Source organism: Astyanax mexicanus, chromosome 24 (genome assembly GCF_023375975.1).
Source record: "Astyanax mexicanus isolate ESR-SI-001 chromosome 24, AstMex3_surface, whole genome shotgun sequence".
NCBI lineage: Eukaryota > Metazoa > Chordata > Actinopteri > Characiformes > Acestrorhamphidae > Astyanax > Astyanax mexicanus.
Window position 1 is genome coordinate 25,885,460 of NC_064431.1, and position 23,985 is coordinate 25,909,444.

At 38.7% G+C, this 23,985-nt stretch overlaps 1 protein-coding gene across 10 annotated transcripts in view; it reads right to left on the reverse strand.

Moving 5' to 3' along the window:
• cadpsa (Ca2+-dependent activator protein for secretion a) overlaps window positions 1-23,985 on the reverse strand; it is a 214,045-nt gene that overhangs the window by 78,490 nt on the left and 111,570 nt on the right. For 5 of the 10 annotated variants that reach the window (XM_049471433.1, XM_049471430.1, XM_049471429.1 and 2 more), the window contains exons 9-14: window positions 23,395-23,461; window positions 17,869-17,977; window positions 15,356-15,568; window positions 4,313-4,449; window positions 3,072-3,259; window positions 873-1,043 (exon numbers count right to left, since the gene is read on the reverse strand). In XM_049471433.1, the coding sequence (XP_049327390.1) occupies window positions 873-1,043; window positions 3,072-3,259; window positions 4,313-4,449; window positions 15,356-15,568; window positions 17,869-17,977; window positions 23,395-23,461 (885 nt within the window). The remainder of the gene's footprint in view (window positions 1-872; window positions 1,044-3,071; window positions 3,260-4,312; window positions 4,450-15,355; window positions 15,569-17,868; window positions 17,978-23,394; window positions 23,462-23,985) is intronic. The other 5 variants (XM_022682798.2, XM_049471434.1, XM_022682796.2 and 2 more) reach the window with 1 other exon arrangement.

Consider the following 23,985-nt stretch of genomic DNA (forward strand, 5'->3'; position numbering starts at 1 on the left):
TGCAATGTCCAATTCATAATGTTTTTAAGACAAAGTAAAGAAGAACTGACAGATAAGCAATACAGCTCTGATAAACCAGCTCTGATAGACCACTTCAGTTTCTTTTTGAGTAAAGTGAACAATGTTGTTTTATTCTATAAACTACAGAAAAAAATTCCCCCAAATTTCAAATGAAAACACTGCTGTCATTTAAAGATGAGAAATGTCTGGGAAAAAAAAAGATGCAGAGCTTTCAGACCTAAAACTATGCAAATAAAACAAAGTTCATATTCATATTCAAGTTTTAGAAATTCAGAAATCAATATTTGGTGGAATAACCCTGGTTTAAAATCACAGTTTTCATTCATCTTGGGATCATGTTCTCCTCCACCAGTCTTACACACTGCTTTTGGATAACTTTATGGCACTTACTCTTGGTGCTAAGATCATCCATCTTCCTCTTGATTATATTCCAGACGTTTTTAGTTCTCTTATTTTTATCAGAGCTGTATGTTGCTTATAGACACATATACAGACATACAGACAGACAGACAGACAGACAGATAGATAGATAGATATAACAGTCCACACACACACACACACAATACTCGAAACACTATGCAGTAGAATCCCAATGCATGTGTGTGTGTGTGGGGTTCTGGGATTGGGAACCCCTGCTCTACAGCACACAGATGCATTGTGATTATATATTTAAGGGCATAAAAACACATATATTTATATTAATAATGATTCATAGATGTTTTGCTTCAGCTTACTGGTCCAGCAGCTGCAGCAGTTGGGTGGTGGGGGTAGGGGGTGGTGGTGTAAGAGGTCGTGATTTAGCTAACTAACCTCAGGATCATACAAGAGCACCACATGATGTTCAGTCTCACCTTCTGAGCCCTGCGGCCACCTGCGACTTAGAGTCCCTCTTTTTCCTCAACTCCATCATTCGGAGCTCTTTTTTAGGAGGGGTGGGGGGGTCGGCAGGGGACGAGGGGTACAGGGCATTGAGCAGCTCGGCCTCAGACATGGGCCATTTCAGCAGCTCACACAATCTCTTACTTTACACCACACACACACACACACACACACACAGGCATTCACGTTCATAAGGGTTGTGACAGCGTGAGGTCGGGTGAGAAATAAAAGAGAAGATGTGAAACATGCAGAACAGAACCAAACACAGACAGTAAAAAACAGTAATTATGATTAAATTAAAATAGAAACAAATAATAAAGTAATTAAAAGCAGAAATGTAGGCATATAAAAATGGATAGATGATCATGCAAGGATGGGAGATAAAAGCTTTGAGCATGACAGAGAACCATCTCAGAGCAGCTATTATATACTAGTGCAGCTCAAAAAATTAGAATATTAAATATTGAATAATATGAAAAGTTAATTTATTTCAGTAATTCAGCCAGAAATGTAACTCATTATATAGATGTATTACACACAGAGTGATCTATTTTAAGCATTACTTTTTTAAATTGTTGATGATTATTATGGCTTACAGCCAATGTAAACCCAAAAATCAGTGTCTTAGAAAATTTGAATATTATATAAGACCAATTGGTACTGTTGGCAGTGTGCCAAGTCCTGCTGGAAAATAAAGGTGAAGCATGAAGTGCTGTAAGATTTTCCGGGAAAACACTGCACTGACTTTGGACTTGATAATAAAACACAGTGGATCAACACCAGCAGATGACATGTCTCTCCAAACAATCACTGATCATCAGTAAATTTTACATTTTATTTGTAAATCAAGGGAGGAATCAGAGTCTAGAGGAAGAGTGGAGAGAGACACAGTACAAACTGCTTGAGGTCTAAAGGTGTGAAGTTTCCACAATCAGTCATGATTTGGAGAGACAGGGCAGTTTTGTTTTCCCCCAAATCTTACAGCACTTCATGCTTCCCTCTGCTGACAACTTTTATGGACATGTGGATTTCATTTTCCAACAGGACTTGGCACACTGCCCACACTGCCAAAAGTACCAATATATATAATATTAACATTAACATTTTCTGAGACACTGATTTTTGGGTTTTCATTGGCTGTGAACCATAATCACCTAAAAAAATAGATCACTCTGTGTGAAATACATCTATTTAATATATGGGTTTCACATTATAAACTGAATTACAGACATAAAGTAACTTCCTCATGGAACAGTGTTACAACAGAAAGGGTTAAATCCTCCCCCTAAGAATCGGGACAGAGTGCCCCTATATGCTCAGTGGATGGACAGCACAAATGGACATTGTGTGGTTACAATAGTCTGATATATCGTCACTGTCCAATGAAAAAACAGCAACTCTACAGTATAGAGATAAAACCTTCTTAACTTTCAATGGAAGTTAATGTAAAAATAGTTTATTTCAGGTCATTTTGAAGAAATGATATTGGTCCATTCATCAAGAGATTTTGACAAACTGTAAGGGACATTTGGTTTGTTAAAATTATGTGGTAATCTAAAAATGTATAAAAATGGACATATCACTTTTTAATTGGACAGCGGCAATATATTATGTGTATATCATAATCTTTTTAAAGCATCTCTGAATTAAAATAATTAACTGTACAGTACAGTAACTTGCAAGCAGTAGCATTCCACATCTAAGGGTTTCATCCTGAGGAAAAGACTAAATGATCTAATCCAGGAAGAAATATAAGGGGGTGAGGAAGGTTGACAGGTTTGTAGTTTGCTGCTGATAATTCTGTACCGTACCTCATTCTCTCTCCGTGAGTGGAGAGTGGATGAATAGCGAGATAGAGAGGGAGGAGAGGGAAGACTTTAGGCAAGGGGAAATGATTGTGTCTTAGAAAGAGAGAAAGAATGTGAGAAAGAAAGTGGGAAGAAACAATAAATAACAGAATGAATGAATGAATGAAGAAATGCATGGAGCTGCAGAGAAATGGATACTTTGAGAATACTGAAAGTAATAGAGGGAATTACAGGAAGAGAGTCGGTGTGTATTTGTGATGAATCAAGGTGCAAAAAAGAATGCAAAGTGTAAATTTTCAGGCTCTTCAGTCTCGTAAACGCTTCCTATAAACCTGCATGGTTCCTTCTCTCTCTACAGCGTACCTGTTGCCGTGTACATGTGAAGCGCAGAAGGCAAAGCTGTAGTGGAGCAGCGTGGGGTCGATCATGGCGCCGTTCTCAGCTCTCTCCAGCAGGTCGCTCAGGTAGCACAGGTGTCTGTGGCAGCCCCGCACGCCATTTCTGGCGCAGTACTCGTCCAGTACAAACACCTGACCTGGACTAAACCAACCCTGGAGGGCAGGACGGAAAGGAAGAGGGAGGGGAGGAGAGATGGGATCCGACAAATCAGATCAGGCAGGAAAAAACTAAGTGTGACAGATTCACACATTTCTTCAAATGTAACAGGAAACACAAAAATGAGCTGTTAAACCTGCTGGGTCTCCCTTACTATGCTGGGCATAGACAGAACTGTGCAAAATTTTAGGCATCCAATTAGAATTAAAATGTTTAGCTCTTTAACTGGACAGAAAGTGTTTCTATTATTAGTAAAATATAAATTAAAGGGCTCCCAGTGGTCCAGCAGACTAAGGTGCTGCCACTATGATCGGGAGAACGCTGGTTCAAATCCCGGTCATGCAGCTTGTCATCAGCTGCCGAAGGCGGAGCCCCTAAAGAGCACATTTGGAGTGGGTTGGGTAATTGGCCTTGTAAATAGGGGAGAAATTGGGATAAAAAAAAATAAAGAAAAAATAACTTTCAGACCTCAAATAATGCAAAGAAAACATTAATATTCCTAAAGTTAGAAAAGTTAAAGGTTAAAAATCAATATTTGGTGGAATAACCCTGGTCTTTAACCAGAGTTTTTATGCATCTTGGCATCATGTTATCCTCCACCCGTCCTACACAAGTGCAAAAATTCAAGCAGTTCCGCTTGGTTTGATGGCTTGTTATCATCCATCTTAAATTCCAGGGGTTTTCAATTTGGTAAAATCAAAGAAACTCATCAGTTTTAGGGTGTCAGAGCTGTATATATTACAGTATATAGCTTACATTGTTTTGTGAATGTTTAATGAATATTATAATATTTATAATTAATGTTTCAAATTTCTAATTGAGCCCTTTCAACAAATAACCATATACTGACAAATGTACACCTTTTGGGGCAAATTAAAAGTTACTCTCTTTACTAGTGTTAATTTTTATTTTAAGTGCATTAGGCAATGATGGATTTATGGTTATTAGTTGCAAGCATTGTTTAAATATGACTGAGACTATCATTTTGCACAGTCGGAAAATCTTGAATCATATTAGACAGAATTGATCAGAACAGAGTGGTTCAGTACCAGACAGGAGTAGGAGTCATTCAGTCTGTGGTCCAGTGTGAGGCGCTGCACCATCTCGAAGAGAGAGGAGTGGTGGAAGTTGCAGGGGTTCGCTGAGATGAACTCGTCCATCCCGTGTTTCTGCGCTCGGTCTGCGTCTGTATGAGTGCAGGTGAGGGTTCGTGGAGAGAGGAACATGCTTTAGAAAACATACATATATACATAGATACTGTTTACAATCACATGATAACTCCTCAGAAGCGACCTTCACCTGAAGAAGGTCCACCTGGACACAGGTTGAGGTTAAGACAAGCAAGGTGCTGTTAACTTGCATTTCAGACCAAAGTAGTAAGAATTTAGTGGACCTAATTATTAGAATAATCCAAAATTCATAAATTATCAGTGTCTGCAGTGTAAGCATTTGTTTCCTATTTGTGTCTTAATGAAAATGGACCACATAAAATGCTGCAAATTTATATAGAATATTTTTAAAAGGTTCAATATGTAGTATTTTCCTATAGGTCAAAAAGACATTTTACAGCTCACAAACTGCCCTGTACCCTTACAGCATGCCACTATATATACAGCTCTGGAAAAAAAAATTACCACTTAAAAATGATGGGTTTCTTTAATTTTACCAAATTGAAAACCTCTGTATCAATTTGCAGTGTGTAAGACTGGTGGAGGAGAACATACCAAGATGCATAAAAAAAGTTCTGTACTTTTAAAACTTTATGAATATGAACTTGTTTTCTTGACATTATTTAAGGTTTGAAAGATCTTTTTGTTATTTTAGCCATTTCTCATTTTCTGCAAATAAATGCTCTAAATGGCAATACTTTTATGTGGAACTTGGGAGAATCAGAGAAAATGAGAGAATCTGATTCAGAAACTTAATTGGTCTCTTAATGTTTTCCAGAGCTGTATATGTTTCAGTCTTTTATATCATTAGATAATATTCATTTTAAAGTATTTTGAAGATAAACTATTTTTTGTTTCTGATTCATCATCTGGCATTACACTTACACCATTTAGCTTATGTACATAGCTTTTGAGCAGGCTTAATTCCAGTCTATAGTAAATGTAAATGTAAAATTATGATTTAATATGATGTAAATAATGTAAACTTCATATTTTGTAAATTGTATCTCTATTATTGCTGTTTTTTTTCATGTATTTAAATCCACTAGTTAAGATTTCACAATGAATGGACCAATAGAAATGCTCCAGAATAACATATATTTTTTAAATTGACATCCACTGAAAGTGTTTCTTTATCATGTAAAGTTTCCATTTCAGCAATAGCAGTTTTTTTCTTACTGTAGCAATTTGTTGACTGTTAATTTTTTTGTCCTCTGGATGCGACTTCCCAGACTCTCCAGATGGATCCTGTGTCTCGTGCTATAGACCCATCGTTAGCCGACCAGTGTCTCAATCTGGCCATTCCAAATAAACCCCTCTTCCATTCAGCAGGCTGCCCGCAGGCCCCGGACCCCCCCAGGGTCAACCTAATTAAAGCAACCCCGTGCCACTAAACCGCGGCTGGGCCAGGCCCCCACTCCCCCCTCGCTGCCCATGCGGCCATTGTCCATTAAGGGGGCTAAATAAATCCAACAACACATTTTCACTTTCCTGCTTGGTTAGTGGGCTTAGGTATTACATCAGGGCCCGGCCAAATAAGCAGGCCCGTTGCTTAATCCACCCGCTGCTCAGGGGGGCTATTTTCATTCTAATGCAGCGTTTCAGACGGGGCTTAAGGCCTATACCGCAGACTGGACCCATTCAGCGGCAGCGGCCTACCGAGCGTCCACTGTTTGCATCTGAATGCAAGAACAAGGCTTAACCCTCACCTGTGCTTAAGGGCTACGTGCTGGAAACATACCGTTCATTTCTTCTCCGCCGCACAATATCACAGGAGAGCAAATGTTGCCAACTAATAGATTTGATTCATCATATCCACAAAGAGCTCTTTTTTTTATGAGGTTCGGCATTCCAGGTTGTGGCTGTGAATATTGAGGCTACTCAGGGTGCTTGGGATATGGTGGATACCAGCAGAGCCCAAGCAAGAGCTGTTTTTACTTCTTTTAATAAAAGCATAAGGCTCATACAATCTATTAGTGCTGTGCGATATGACGATAAATATTGTGGGGAAGATAAAAAAAATAAAAAATAAAAAAAAAGTGTCTATCATGCTACTTACCTTCTGTCGTCTCTATCGTATCTACAGAAATTTTATCAATTATTCATGCAAATATATAAAGTAGGCTATGATGAAATGTATTGGCGTGGTCACTTTGCATATACTTGGTTTATATAAGTGATAATTAAGTAATTTTTGCAAAAAAAGCTTCATAATGTGGTTTTGCAACATGACGCTGCTTTACGTTATTTGACGGACACTTTAAAAAATGTTGGGCTTATTTTGATAACTCAATTTAAATACCTGTATAATTTTGAAAAATTTGCTACTGCATCTACCTCATCTGTTTTCATTTGATACATATATATTGCTGCAATAAAAGGTAGTAATTCTACTTAATGTTAAATCCCGCCATAACGGGAATGTGAGATTTTATGTCCCAGTTCAGCAATGTTAGCCTTGTCCCAGGTCAAGACCATTACTGTCGTCTCATCTATTCATATATACAGTCTATGGTCTTAAGCAAACTTCAGGCTTCAAATGGTCTCGCCATGTGATTGCGAGATTATGACCCAGACAACATGCCCATATGGCATAAGGCATGGCAGACCAAGACCAACTGGGAGCCAAAAGTTTTTGTCCAGGAGGGGTTTGATCATGGGCCCTATCTGGGTTGTATAGTGCACATGGAGCCAGATGGACCCATGGACCCATGTGACATTAAGGTGGGCTGTAATGATGTGGCCAAATTGGAGAGCCCAACTCCAAATCCAGTGAAGGGGCCAAAAAACAAAAGCATTAAATACTAAAAGTTAATGAGTTGATGCATTATTGGAAAAATGCTGTTATTAATATGGATATTAATATGGGCTTGCAGAATTGATGGAGCACAGCTGGCAAATTATATAAATATGATATATTGAATGTGAAATTTGTACTCTGGAATGTCTCTGGAAAAATTTTATACCACTTAAGTTTCTGAATCAGTTTCTCCAATTTTGCTATTTATAGGTATATGTTTAAGTAAAATGAACATAGTTGATTTATTCTATAAACTACTGACAACATTTCTACCAAATCTGAAATAAAAATATTGGCATTTAGAGCATTTGTAATCACAGGTTTGATGGCTTGTGATCATTTGTCTTGCTCATGATTATATTCTAGAGGCTTTCAATTTGGTAAATTTAATGAAACTCATCATTTTAAGTGGGCTCTTATTTTTTCCAGAGCTGTATATATTGGATGTGAAATTTCTCTACTGGTTACAAAATCACCAAAACCCAAGAAAATTCTTTAACATCTCAAACAACATATCAGCCAATCGATATAATGGCCAAGCCCTACCTACTAAAACCCTCAGAACATTTGTCTCATGTGTTGCATATAAAACCAAAAGCACAAAAAACTTAAAAGGTTTATCTACATATACTGCAGCCTCTATGGATATCTCTATGGATATCTATCGTAAAAAAAAACACACAATATATTGCTCAGCCTTAACCCCTTCCACATAAAGCACATGTGCACACAAAGGCTCCAGCGCTGTGATCCACTCGAACCCACGCCACAAGTCAAAAAGGTGACATTGTGTCCCTCTCATGCGCCTCAATATGAACTTGTCAACGTCTGTCTGACATTAGAGGAGAGGAGCAGGGCTCTGGACAGTAACAGACAATGACATTAGTCAGCCGCGGTCAGGCTGGCCAGAGATGAAATGACAATGATTGATGGGCTACTCTTCATTTATAGATCCTTTCTCTGGGAGCGTCCACAGTACAACATTTGGGGCTATTTAGTGCTTGATTTTTTTTTTCCCTTTCTGAAGGACTGACCCCTTTATACACACACACACACACACACATACACACAAGCTGACACTAAAGAGAACGGGAGTCCGAGATGAGGCCCAGGGCCGACATGGGCCACAGGCACCAACTGACAGCCCTGGCGCTCCTCTGCGAGTGAGGGATGCACAGGAGGGGTAAAGGAAGAGAGAGAGAGAGAGAGAGAGAGAGAGAGAGAAAGATTGACAGCACCGGAACTCAGATTAATCAAAATGTTTCTAATTTAATCCCCTCCTGAACTCGCTTTCCCACAATATGGCCGCCCTCATCAGCCTACAGAGCAGAGTTCACGCCAGCAGACTCTGTCAATAGCCGGCCCTGCTATTCCTGTCTTTATCTGGTTCAATAAAAACAGCCCTGATTGAAGACGACAGTCCAGCTCAATCTCATTCGTTTGTTTGTTTGTTTTTTATACGTTCAAGTTGCCATTTCTGAGTTGCACTGATCTGAACTTTAAAGTCCGACTAAGGACTTTTATTTTACATATTTCTCAACCAAGTATAGATAGGAATGAGAATCTATTGATTATAAGAAGATACTTAACATGAAAATACAATATAAAGCTAACATAGGGCTGCACAATATCATGTTTGTCTTTATTGCCATCTTAATGTGTCTGTGTGCAATGGTCACATTCGAGATGTGCACTGTCATATTATACCAACAATGCTACAACTAATGCTATCATGTCATGCTACACCTTTTTTTTTGCTGTTTAATACAAAAAAAGATGGCAAAAACTTCTTTAATCCTGTTTTCTAACATCTCAATATATAGTTCTGAAAAAAAAATGAGACCACTTTAGTTTCTGAATAAGATTTTCTGATTTTGCTATTTATACTTACGTTTGAGTAAAATGAACCTTGTTGTTTTATTCTATAAACTACGGACAACAATTCCAAATAAAAATATTGCCATTTAGAGCATTTATTTGCAGAAAGTGAGAAATGGCATAAACAAAAATATGCAGAACTTTCAGACCTCAAATAATGCAAAGAAAACAAGTTCATATTCATAAAGTTCTAAGAGTTCAGAAATCAATATTTAGTGGAGTAACCCTGGTTTTAAATCACAGTTTTTTTTTTTTGCATCTTGGCATGTTCTCCTCCTCCACCAGTCTTACACACTGCTTTTGGATAACTTTATGCCACTCACTCCTGGTGCAAAAATTCAAGTAGTTCAGCTTGATTTGATGGCTTGTGATCATCCATCTTCCTCTTGATTATATTCCAGAGGATTTCAATTTGGTAAAATCAAATCTTTAATCTTTTTTATCTTTCCGTTTCTCTGCTCCTTGTCCACTTCTGCTCTTTTGTAGAGCATGCATGAGGGCTGTACAAGTTTTTTGTAAGGAACTCATTACAAAACTCATTCCCCAGGTTTATAATTACTCTCCAAATTTTTATAGTCAGATTGTTAAACCTTATACAAGTTTTTGTTAAAAAAAATAAATAAAATAAAATAAATGCTAGTTTAGCTGCTCGTTTGTTTGGTTTAAAATGTGGTACCAGAAAAAAACGATTAGAACAAAACATGGACATTCATTTATAGCATCAGTCATGTCTGTTGGCATCTTTAGCTCTTGCTTATTGAGTGGAATAATATATTTTTGTATGATTTGGCTGAAATGCAAGTTTCAAACATACCAGTTAAGTTTAGTCTTTTCGACAAGAGTTAGTTTGGTTACCAGCTCACAGCTACGGCTGTGCAGTTAAAGAGCATTACAGTGGGTTAAGGAATCTGTGGCATTCTTTGAGTGACAGGGAAGAAATCTGAGATATTAAACTGTTAGTGAACAGAATGAATACTGTAAAACAGAAGGTACCAGTCTATGTTGTGTGTTTTGATGGGGGAGGGGTTGCATGGTGCAGAGTGTTGGTTGTTCATTGATCCAGTGCTGAAAGTATCTTCCGGAGTATTACTGTATGTATACTAGCAGTATCTACCAGAGTAATGTACACTATATGTCCAAATGTTTGTGGACACCACTTCTGAATGAATGCATTCAGTTAGTTTAAGTCCTTTATCTTTATCTGTTTGCAATAACATCTCAATGTACCATATTTGTTGCACTATAAGCCAGATTATAAGGGGCATTATGTGACTCAAATGCAGCCTATTCAGGGTAACTAACTTAAATTAAGGCTAAACTAGGTAACAAAACTGTGATCCTTAAAAAATATATATATTTTAAAGTCAAACGAGTGCTGGATGTTAATCTACACAGATTTTACTCCTAAAACTGTTTATTTGGGTGAGTAAAGCACTACTGTTTATTTTTAGTAATCTTAGATTTCCAGATTTTTACTAAGGCTGGAGCAGCAGCAGCAGCAGCCTTAGTGCTACACTGAGAAACCCTGAATTTTCTGGTAAGCCAGGGTGATATTACCTAGCGGTTTGTCCTATGTAGCTTGTTTTAACACAGTAAAAAGGCCAATAAAACTCGCCTCTGAATGACGAAAGAGCTAGCGCTTAGCACGGTTAGCGGCTAATGCTAATGCTGCTCCAGCAGTGCTAGCTGGGGTTATCAGCAGGCTACAGTCCGATAATACTCACCTCTGAACGGCAAAAGAGCTAGCGCTTAGCGTGGTTAGTGGCTAATGCTAATACTGCTCCAGCCTTGGTGCTAGAGAACTACACTGAAGCTCTGAGATAACGCTGCAAGTCACCGGATTGGCTTTATTGCTCCTTAATATCTGACTGGTAAAGTACATAGATTGATATTTTTGGGAAAATTAAAATATTTTTAGTGTGCAGTATAGTGCAAAAAATACAGAACACATTGCTAAATCCTCACAGAAATGAAGAATCTATACCTTGATTTTAAAAGAAGTAATAAATGACCTGTTGTCCCAATACTTTTGTCCATATAGTGTATTGCACATGTTTTTTTTTGTTTGTTTTTTTTTAACTCCAGTTACATATTTGCCCCCTCTCTCGTATATATAATACAGTATAGTTTCATTTCACTGCACTTTTCAAATGGGATCGTATCATATATAATGATTTATGATGGGTAGAAATAATGAAAAACATCTGTTATTCATTATCCATTACATTGTTCTGGATCGCTGAGGAACAGATGGTTCTCCAGCCTCTAGCCAATGAAGCACATAACAGACAGTGTTGTGAAATTACATCTTAATCTCTGTGTTTAAAACTGTTAAAACATGGCTTAATGCGCGTTTTATTTTAAGATCTTCTCCGTCTTGCCTCGGAAGGAATATTGCTGGCCTTATATTGCCACAGAGGAGGGAAGATAAGTGTGAACTAGCAAGTAGTTATTTGGTAACATTCCACTGATAGCTTCCAGAAATAATCAGGTTGTAAACACACTGTTTAATTCATGGGGCGTCGCTCTTAACACGGTAATTACCAGCTGCTGAGAGGCGGCGAAGAACACCAGTGGCCCTGCCAAACCAGTAGTTTCAATGAATTCATTTAGAGCAATAAATCAACAACTGCAATGCTTGAAGAAAACCAGTGTAATTAAATCAAAAGATGTTTCCCTTCAACGTCGCTTCATCTCTGTTCGATTAGAAGTGTCTGATTGTTAAGTAATGCAGCAGCTGTTTTTAGTCCTTATGTAAGGATTAGATCATTGAAAATCGAAGAAATAGAAAACGGGGATCCAGTTCACAACAATGGGTTTGAGAAGCTGCATCTTAATATGCATAGTGTTTTTTTTTTAACCCAAATAAATTAGTTTAGGCTTATGCACAGTCCAAGGTACGATCTGGCACTGCCACGCCCACAACTAACTTCACTGGCCACTGTCGGTTTGGGATTCGAGAGAACCTTTCCAGGACATGGTTCTGAACTTATGTGCCTTACATTTGGTTAATGCAACAGTTGTAAGTAAATCCTACATCTTTTCCATCTGTTCGATACTGGACTTCTCCTAACTCACAATCGTTGTTAGTGGGTTGCCTTCCCCTACAGGTGCATTTGTAATTTATATTATGTTGTACACGCCTGTCTTTATAACTTTATAATGTATACAGCTCTGGAAACAAATAAGAGACCAGTTCAGTTTCTCTGATTTTGCTATTTAAAGGTATATGTTTGAGTAAAATGAACATTGGTGTTTTATTCTATAAACTATGGACAACATTTCTCCCAAATTCCAAATAAAAAATATTGTAATTTAGAGCATTTAGAGTTCAGAAATCAATATTTGGTGGAATAACCCTGGTTTTACACAATTTTCATGCGTCTTGGCATGTTCTCCTCCACCAGTCTTACACACTGCTTTTGGATAACTTTATGCTACTCACTCCTGGTGCAAAAATTCAAGCAGTTTAGCTTGATTTGATGGCTTCTGATCATCCCTTTTTTCTTGCTTATATTCCAGAGGTTTCCAACGTTTATCTGAAATTTTTTCCACAGCTGCGTGTAAATAACTGCACATGTGTGTTGATGTTCACCCCTCCTTCCCCACCTCTCCACGCTCTACGGGGTAAAGGTGCAAAAATTCCTGGTGCAAAAATTCAAGCAGCTCAGTTTGGTTTGATGGCTTGTGATCATCCTTCTTCCTCTTGATTGTATTCCAGAGTTTTTCAATTTGGTAAAATCAAATAAACTCATCATTTTTAAGTGGTCTCTTTTTTTTCCAGAGCTGTATATACAATCTAGAGAAACTAATTTATAAGTTGCTTTGAAATAACTGATTTGGTTTAAGAAAATATTATTATTTTTGAGTGGGATTGGCCAGATTTAGTCACAAAAAGGTTTTTCCTGCTTACAATATACACACGTTTTCTTATATATTAAGAAAACACAATTCATACAATTGTGTGGAACCCTGTCCACAATTAAATCCACTGTTTAAAGCATTTTTGAGTGCAGTAATAGTGTGAAATCGTCTAGATTATATAAATATAGAGAGAGGCAAATATGCTAATTCCGTATAGAGAGAGCTGATTCACATGCATCCTAATCACATACGGACTAAATTTAATTTAAAAAATGACACAGTATTTCTAAAGAGTGCCATGGAGAAGAGACAGAGACAGACAGATAGAAGAGAGTGATGAAAGAACAGGAAGAGTGAAGGAGGAGAAAGAAGTGACTAGCAGGTTGCTGGAGTCAGATAAGCCGCGGTTGGTTTATCTGAGCCGCCGGCTGCTCGAGGGAAGCACTTACCCCTCAGTCCAGCTGCAAGAGAGCAGGGCGGAAAAGGACAAACCAGAGCGGCCATAAAGACATGAACAGAGGCAGGAGGAGGAAAGCAGACACACCCACACAGAACCACAGACAGACCCTCAACACGGGCCAGAGCACAGTACAGTACAGCAAAGCATGGAATAAAAAGAGAGAGAGAGAAACTGAGAACACAGAGACACAGAGAGAGTAGAGACATGTAATTACATCATATACAGACAGTATAGTCTAAACAGGACACGTCTGAAGCAAGTAAAAGGCAAATAAGGAAGGAAGTAAGGAAGGAAAAAAGGTAAATGATAAAAAGAAGATAAGGACTTAGAAAGGAAGATAAGAGGAAAGGAAGGTGAGAAGATGGGAAGGATGGGTGCTACAAAGCATTAGAAGGAAAGATGAGAAGGAAAAACCCAAAAAAAGAATATAAAAATGAAAAATTAAGTTAGAAATGAGAGTTGGGAAGTAAGATATGAAAAAAAAATTGGATGAAAGGAAGATATAAGGAAGTAAGTAATATGGAGAGATATGAAGAAAACAACGCAAGAAGGAAATAAGGACAGTTAGAAAGAAAAAAGTTTAGTAGGAACAAAGGTGTAAGAAAAAGGGAAAACAAAGGGGAAGATAGAAAGAAAGCTAACAAGGTATAGAAGAAATAAAGATAGTAAAAAGGAATCCAGACAGAAAAGAAGATGGGCAGAAAATTAACAAATTTTGGAAGAAGTGAAAGATAGTAGGAAGCATAGAACATTTGAAGGAAAGAAAGAAGATAAGAAGATATCCTTAATTACCCATAAAAGATGGGTAATTAAGGATAAAAGAAAAGAAAAATAGACAATAGGAACAGGTGACAAGTAGGACAGGTGAGAAATAAAACAGAAAAGAAGAAAAAAACAAAACGATGAGGAAGTAAGATGGAAGAAAAAGGAACTGTAATTAAGGATGAAATAAAGAAAAGAAGAAACTAAGAAGATAAAAAGGAATTAAATATATGAACTAAGAAAGATTGGAGGAAGTAAGGAAGATGGAAACAAAATGGGTGCAGGAAGGAAGATTGGAAGAAAAGATGAGGAATGGGAGGAAAGTAAGATAAAAAGGAAAACAGATAAACCGGAAAAAAGGATGGGAAAGAAAAAAGATAGGAACGAAAATGGGTAATTAACAATGCAATAAAATAACTAAAATACTAAGAGGAAAGTATAAGAAGATTGAAACTAAGAAAGATAGGAGGAAGTACGGAAGATGGGTGCTAGAGGAAGTACGTAATGGGTGCTAGAGAAAAGAAGAAGGAACATCGAAAGGAAAGATGATGGGAGGAAAATAAGAAAGCAAAGAAGGCAGATAAACTGAAAAAATGAAGATGAAAAATGAACTTGAAAAATTAAAGATGACAGAGAGATAGAAGGAAAAAAAGGTAGGGAGAAAATAGGAAATAGAAATATGAAGAATATATGGGTAGAAGAAAAATTAGAAAGGATGGTAAAACGGAGGGTTAGTTAGCAGCTAGGGAAGACCAAAAAACAGTTTTTAATTAAAAAAGAAAAGATAAAAACAGTTTTGAAAAGGAAACAAACTGCTGAAAGGGTGAAAAAGCTGAAAATCATTTTACTTTACCATATTCTTTAATTCATCCTCGTATTTGAGTATATACAGCTGAGATTTGAGATCACTCATCAAAAATGAACAAAAACTGAAAATTAAAAAAATTAAAGTGTGCATCATCTGTCTAAATAAAGAGAAAGTGAAGAACATCAGACAGGGTGAAAATGAATGGGACTGTAGCATCACTTCTGATTTGAAACTCAGTGATTATAAAACACTAGCTGGCCTCTGCACTGTGTGAACGTGGAGAAGAGAGCGGAGGTAAAGAAAATCAGTGTGTGGTGGAGGGGGGGTGTGGTGGAGGGGGGGTGTACTCACAGAACTGTGAGATTGGAGCATCCAGCTGTGGGGCTGTTCCTCCTTTAGAGTTGAGTTTCTGCACCTGGGTTGGGGGGACCGGTTTGTGGGACTGACCCGTGGCCCTGTACATGGCCTGAACCCACAGGATCCGGTCCTGCTCATCATCGCTGGCAAAGATCACAGTGTCTCCCTCCTTTACTGCATTAAAGAACGTCCTCCCGCCATCCAAACCTGTAGAGTAACAGAGACAAAAAACGTTAAAACGACACAAAAAAATCATAATGGCTAAAATACACCAATAAAAACATACATTGACATGACACGTCATAGAAAAAAAGAGACTATTATTATGTCCCATGACTTTTGCCATTCCACATGGAGGATAAAACACATGGACAATTGAGACTTGAGTCTCACTCACAAGATAACACCTTACATCTTATACAGGTGTGAGTGTTTCCAAGCCAACCCAAAGGTAAGATTAAATTGAGTGCTTTTTCATAATTTTAAAATGTTCTACAGTGTATATTAATCCTAGACTCACCCAAACTACAGTCCTAAAAAAAAGAGAACACTTAAAAATGATATATATTTTTTTTATTTTAACCAAATTGAAAATCTCTGAAATATAATTAAGAGGAAGATGGATGATCACAAGCCATCAAACCAAACTGAACTGCTTGAATTTTTGCACCAGGAGTGCAGGCATAAAGTTATCCAAAAGCAGTGTGTAAGACTGGTGGAGGAGAACTTGCCAAGATAAATGTAAACTGTGAGTAAAAACCAGGGTATTACACAGAATATTGATTTCTGAATATGAACTTGTTTTCTTTGGATTATTTGATATCTGAAAGTTCTGCCCTTTTTTTTGTTATGTTAGTCAAATATGCTCTAAATAACAATATTTTTATTTAAAAATTGGGAGAAACGTCCATAGTTTATAGAATAAAACAACAACGTTAATTTTACTCAAAGTAGTCTAAATAAAAAACTTACTTTAAGAAATCAAGGGCAGTCAATGCAAAAAAAACAAGAACTTTGAATGTGTCCTCAAGTGCAGTCGTAAAGACCATCAAACGTTATGATGAAACTGGCTCTCATCAGGACCACCCCAAGAAAGGAAGACCAAGCGTTGGATAATTTCATCAGATAAAAGGGGTTATATCACTTAAACACAGTTAATTAACGTCGAAATTATGTACAGATTTGAATCAGGTACATTCTTTTTTTTTTTTTTTTTTAATAAGCATGATTGTAAATTGCATCGTCACAGAAGAACATTTTAAAATTGATATGCACATTTCCCTCTGATCCTTGATGTTTTCACATACTCATCATCTATTATGACAGATTGGTTGTATTATGATCAAGGTGCACAGTGATTAATGGCATGTATGAAGAGTCACTGGGTTTAATTAAGAGGTAATTAGGCTTAACTAATCCATTACATGTGTTTGTTAAACACTAATAAATGGAGTCACATTGAGCCTCTTGAGCTGTAATGAAGAGAGCGAACAGGAAATTCAACACTCGGCTGCAGGAGTGTGGTGCTGGGTTTATTGATCACATGCTTGGGGGTAGGATACCCAGGTTTACTGAGCTGCCACTGTTGCACCCTTGAGCATGGGGGACAGTGAATTGAAATGCCAACAGTCTTGAAACTTCTGCACTGACCTGAAGGATAGGCCATATACCGCCGGTCACCATGAGTACGCCAGTGATGACCAGTGATCAACCTCATTAACAAAATAACACCTCACAGCTTATACAGGTGTGTATATTCCCAAGTGATCCCTTGAGGTAACATTTACTCAGTTGGTACCTCAGGGTAGTGCTCATGGGGGGCATTAGCTGCTAACTGTGGCTAGCGCTAGCGGTTAGCTGCTAATGTTAATGCTGCTGCACCCAGCCTTAGTGGAAATCTGGAAATATAAGCTTAAGGATTACTGTAAATAAACAGAAGCACTTTGCTCACACATTAACATCCAGTACTTATTTAACTTTAAAAGAAAATTTATTTTTTAAACATATTTTGTCAAATTTCTGCCTGATACTATACACCTAAATCTTTAAGATTTATATTTAAGCATTACATAAAAAAGGTTCAGGATTGTTAATAAACATCACTATAAACTCTATTGTACAATTGTAATTGTAATAGAAATTATTAAAAAAAAATGAAAGTAAATCTGCAACTTTAAAAACACAGTTGTCTAATTTCTATGTCTATCTTTAAACCTGCAGAATTTGGATTTGATACCTGTTACTGATCTGAAATTCGGCGAGACCTGCTGAATTAAAGGGGAAACACGGTGACACCCCTGTTCCTTACTAGTGTTGCATAATGCGCCTTATAATCCAGTGTGCCTTATGTATGAAAATAGACCCGAAAATAGACGTTTATTGATAGTGCACCTTATAATCCGGTGTTTTTTAATACACACTTTATACCCGGATAAAAAGTCCCAAATTGACAAGTGATTCATCAATATGATGTCAAAATGAGGAGTGCTGTGATTGGATGGTGGTACCTGGCTGAGGGTCTGTGTAATCCACAGTGTATCCGTCCAATTGGAGCAGCTCCACAGGCTCTGCCTTCTTTTCTCTGTAGCTGCACATGGCAAAGGTGTACTGGCTCACCTGGTGACGGGAACGAGATTACATGGTTAGCACAAACACAGACAAACTCTAAGGTGTGTACACTTTCATGCATGTGCAAACTGGTGTGTGTGTATGTATGTGTGTGTGTGTGTGTGTATTTACACACCCCAGGCCCGGAAAGAGGCAAGGGTTCAAGTGATGTGTGTGTCTCCCAGTATAGGGGGCAGGTTCCAGTGGCCACCGGTGTGGCGGGCTAAGGCTCTGCCAATCAAACGTGAGTGACGGACGAGTACGGGGATGACACTCTGTCACAGTGGATGCGAGCCAGGCTGCTAGGTGCCAGTCACACACACATGCATCTACACACACACACACACACACACTCTTACCATCACATCCATAAAAACACACTCCTGTCAACCCTTCCTCTGTCATATCAGGGCCAGTCGCATCAAGCCGGCCAATCTGGTGCCCCCCGTCACCTCCGCTGCAAGTGGCAGCTTTCTCTCACTCCAAACCCAGGCCACCACTCGGAGTGACACCATCAATTCAATGTCATGCATGTGATTGGAGGGGTGGGTGGCTGAGGGGGGGGGGTCGGGGTGCCTTGCGGGTTGCAACCCGGCTCTCCAGCGAGCCAGGCGCCTTCGGGACACTGCTGGGGCGTACGCCCCCCTCGTTCTCCTGCACACACATACACACACACACTCTCACACTCACTCACTCAGACACACTCCCGTCAAGCTTCCACCCCCCCCTCCTCCACCTCCCTTCCTGTCAAAGTTTGAGGCGGGAGTGCCTGTCTGGTGCGGCGGAGGCTCCCCCGCGTTAGCCGGCGGGTCAGCTGACCTGCTGTCAAAGCGACTGTTAAAGGATTTTAAATGACTTTTTGCTCCCTGATTAGCCCGGCATGCCTTTGCTCTTTTAAATAACCTTGTCATTGTTGACGTTCTATAAATTGCATTGTGCGTGGGAGACAAAATAGAAGGGGGGGGGGGAGTGATGGTGGGGTGGGGAGTGAACACTGAGTGGGTGAGTGAGCGAGACGTAGCTCTAAGTCCAATCGATGAGGTACTATTATTATTATTATTGGCCAGCGTTACTCGGCTGTGGGAATGCAGCCGAGAACACCAGACGCCTCCTGGCAATTTGTGGACATTTCCATATTTTAGAGGCTCGAGACGGAGTGTGCCAGCCAAAACACCAGAGGGGGAGATGAGGAGGAAGATTCAGGAAGAGTCAGAGGAAGATGATGAGTAGAAGATGGGTACGGGGATGGGGAGGGATGTGACGGAGCGAACGAGTGGGTAAAAAGGGGGTCGGAGGAAGGAGACGGCCAGCTGTTCTGCAGCGTCGCCTGTAGACCCTGGAATAATTAGACTTCACTTTGCATCACAAATATTTGGCTTATGCTTTCGGTTCAGCCCGAGCACCGCTGGGAGCTAGAACCGCACTGGAGTACAACAACAGGCAGACAGACATGAGTATGAGTGTGCAGTGGAGAAGCAGCAGAATTAAAAAGAAGACAAGAATAACAAGAAGGGTATTATAGGAATATATATATACAGCTCTGGAAAAAATAAGAGACCACTTTAAAATGATTTACCAACTTAAAAAAAACTGGAATATAATCAAGAGGAAGATGAATGATCACAAACCATCAAACCAAACTGAACTGCTTGAATTTTTGCATCAGGAGTGAGTAATATAAAGTTATCCAAAAACAATGTGCAAGGCTGGTGGAGGAAAACAACCCAAGTTGCATGAAAACGGTGATTAAAAACCAGGGTTATTCCACCAAATATTGATTTCTGAACTCTTAAAACTTGAAAATGAATATAAACTTGTTTTCTTTGCATTATTTGAGTATATCTCTGCAGCTTTTTTGTTATTTCAGCCATTTCTCATTTTCTCCAAATAAATGCTCTAATGACGACAATATTATTATTTGGAATTTAGAAATGTTTTATTCTAGTTTAAAGAATGAAACAACAATGTACATTTTATTCAAACATAAACCTATAAATAGCAAAGAAGCAAAAAACTGATTCAGAAACTGAAGTGGTCTTTTAATTTTTTCCACAGCTGTATATATATCTAAAAAAGTCTGAGGATGAATATCAAGAAGAGAAAGAAGAATCATCCAAGCGTCCTTCCTGTAGAGTTCACAGTTCAACATTTGGCGTAAAATGGCTGCTGTCGCCTCTTGAATGCCCTCTTTCGTATGACGCACCGCAGTGGCCATGCCAGCATCCGTCAAACAGGAGCTGTAACCGATCTACCCAACCCTGTAATTAACCACTTATGAATAATTTAACAGTCAACGACCAGCCCTGCCCTCTAACCAACAGCCTAGAGTGAGCGTAGAGCTACATGTGTGGAACGGAGTCACAGCCAAAACCAGTCAGATGATTTATTTCAGCTGGACTGAGGTTCAGCATCACTGATACGATACTCTTACAGTTGTTTTATTCAGATACCAGTACCAACATATACTTACAGAATCTGTATTATAAATGATTTTCTCTGTACAGAAAAAAAAAATCTTTCTGCTATCAGTACAGATGCTCTTACTAAAATCTTTAGTATCACCAGCACCTGTTACAAATATTTAAATATTTAAAGTGGCAGTCCGTATTATTTAGTTTCTAAAGTGGAGAAGAGATAAAATATTGTGTTAAATGGTACCAGTGTGTTGGAACGACCATGATATATTTCTTCTAAAAACTGGGGTGTCGGGTCACTTTTCGTAGAAGTTCTTCTGTCCACGTCACGTGTCTTTACTTACGTACGTCACACGTACAGCCCATAAAAGAGGATTCGGCTCAGTTTTACTAAAACACAAGCGGCTGGTGGAGCAATGGCGACCTCAGAAGGGCTCATTCACCCACAGTAAAAACTAAGAAACGAAAGAGTGAAGCATTCTCACCCAAGAGGGCCCTAAAATCCCTCAAAACCTACGGACATCAGCTTTAATACCACCAATACTATTACGAAATGTTCTTTCTGATTACTGATTTCTGATACCACACAATACTGAAATACGATACGTATCCTACACTATCACATAAATGCCTAACCCCTTAAACCCAAGGATATCTTAACGTGGCTATATGGAGCTAAGAATCAGAATTCAGAAATCAGGTCAACATATTATTAACAGCTTACCTTGAGAGAGCTGCTTGGCCAAAAAAAAAAGTGCCACCTAGATTTAAGTAAGTAAATGATGTGGGGTTGATGCTGCAGTTGGTCTGCAGGTTTAGGTTCAGCAACAGTATGTGCTGAAAGAATGAGGTCAGCTGACTACCTGAATATATTGAATATAGACCAGGTTATTCCACCAATGGATTTTTACTTCCCTGATAGCACGGCCATATTCCAAGATGACAATGTCAGGATTCATGGTGCTGGAATCGTGAAAGCGTGATTCAGGGAGCATGAGATCATCATTTTCACACATGGATTGAGAGAGAGTTCACCACAGAGTCCAGATCTTAACCTCATTGAGAATCTTTGGGATGTGCTGGGTGGAGAACAGCTGCTTTGTGCAGTGGTCAGACTCTACCATCATCAATGCTGCTGCAAGATCTTCGTGAAAAATGAATGCAGCACTGTATTGAAATAAATCTTGTGAAACTGCAGAAGCTTATCGAAACAATGCCACAGTGAATGTGTGCTGCAATCAAAGCTAAAGGTGGTCCAAACAAATATTACTGTGTATTATCAGTGGACATAAAAAAAATAGATAATATGTTTAGGAACAAGAAGGTAGTCATAATGTTATGTATGTATGCTTGATGTACTACAGTGAATGATCATACAGTCATACAGTATTAAGAGGAATCCTGTCAGTGTACGTATATTTAGACGCCTCAAAAGAGTGGAGGAGAGCAGTGACAGATGGAGTATCACACATTCACCAGAACGCTTCATGAGACTCGTCACGACTAAACCAGAAGACATGACAAAAAAAGAAGGAAGAAAGCAAACAAATAGAAACGTGTGAAACTAAACAAAACAGAGGAGAAAAAGGAAGAAAAAAATCATGGAAAATAAAGGGAAAAAAATAGAGCGTCCGCAAAAAGCGCATTCTGGCACGTCCTCTTATGCAGACACACACACACAGTGACGCTCGCAAACACAAACAGGGCATCTTGGAATGTTTTTGCTCGTGTGCACATTGACACACGACTACACACACACACACACACACACACATACACACACAGATAAACAGGGGCAGTCTATTGACTGTAGTTTGTCATTTGCTGAACATGTGGCCCGGAGCATGTGGCAGGCTGTGCTGGCTGCGAGTGTTAGGCCAGAGAGTGCGTACGCTGTGCTCCATCAAAACCAGCCTGTCAACTTCTAGCTCTCGGACATGCTGCAGCCTTCCACACAGCAGCCCGGCGTACGGCACAGAGGAAGAAAAAAACAACAAAACAACAGAGCGACAGAAATAAACTGGCTATAGCCAAGTGTCTGAGGTGTGGGGCCTGCTTTGGCCTGCAGATCTGGCCTTCTCTGCTGAATATGCTTGGAAATAAAACGTTAAATCAGTACAAAGTGATCAATAATTATCAATATTTCTAGTATTTAGAATTTGGAGGTGGTGAACAATAGTTGCTGCTTTTCCTTCATGCTGTGAAGCTCCAGCTCATCTCAAAACACTCATTCCAAATCTCAGTTGATCAGGTTTAGGTCAGAGGATTGTGGAGGACACTTTTTTTGTATCTCTTAATTGTTTTTAAGTCTTTAACATTAAACTACAATGTAGAAAATAAATTAATAAATTAATTTATGCTCTGCCTTTAGCTTTGATTGCAGCACGCATTCACTGTGGCATTTTTTCAATAAGCTTCTGCAATGTCACAAGATTTATTTCAATCCAGTGTTGCATTCATTTTTCACCAAGATCTTGCAGCAGCATTGATGATGGTAGAGTCTGACCACTGCACAAAGCCTCTCTTCTCCATCCAGCACATCCCAAAGATTCTCAATGAGGTTAAGATCTGGACTCTGTGGTGAACTCTCTCTCAATCCATGTGTGAAAATGATGATCTCATGCTCCCTGAACCCTGAACTCTTTCACAATTCCAGCCCCATGAATCCTGACATTGTTATCTTGGAATATGGCCGTGGAAATCATCAGAGAAGAAAAAATCCATTGATGGAATAACCTGGTCTATATTCAGTATATTCAGGTAGTCAGCTGACCTCATACTGCTAAGCACATACTGTTGCTGAACCTAGATCTGCAGACCAACTGCAGATCTTACTCAGATAAATTCTGGTGACAACTTTTTTTTTGGGCCATTCAGTGTATCTAGTAAGTATCTAGACCAGTGAGAAAAATGGTGAACACATTGCACCTTGTCAAATCAAGCCATTATTGTAGTCCAAAAGCTTCCAAAAGCATACAAATATAAAAAATGAGAGGAAAAATAGGCACATACCTGCACCAAGACAAAGAATCTCTTCTTCCACCTCTTCCACACATTTTTCCCAATGGTCCAAAGGTATCTGCACAAAGACATAAAGCAAAATACACCATAAGTGAAAGAGTTTTTATTATATGCTTTTTACAGTGTATTCCTCTGGGGTAAGACGGAGAATAGCTGGTAGATATGGTACATACATGTCAACACATTCACTCACTGTTTATAGCAGCTTTTAACAATTGGAACATAATTGCTCTACTAACTGCAGTACAAGACTGATGGTGAACTGCACAACAAGAGACACTGACAGATTGACAGTGAGCCTGCGAGTTATAAACATGAGTGTTTGCTGCCCTCTGCTGCTGAAACGAAGCTAAAAGCACATTCAAGTTCAGGAGCACATTGTTTCTGAAAACATCATGGTGGATTAACTAATAGAATTGCTCCAAAATCACTTGGAATACCATCTTTTTTTTATCAAGTTCCATTAAAAGAAAATAAGATAATTACACAGATTAGCAGGTTTATATATAAAAATGCAAAGAAAACCATTTTTAAGAGTTCAGAAATCAATATTTGGTGGAATAACTCTAGTTTTTAATCACC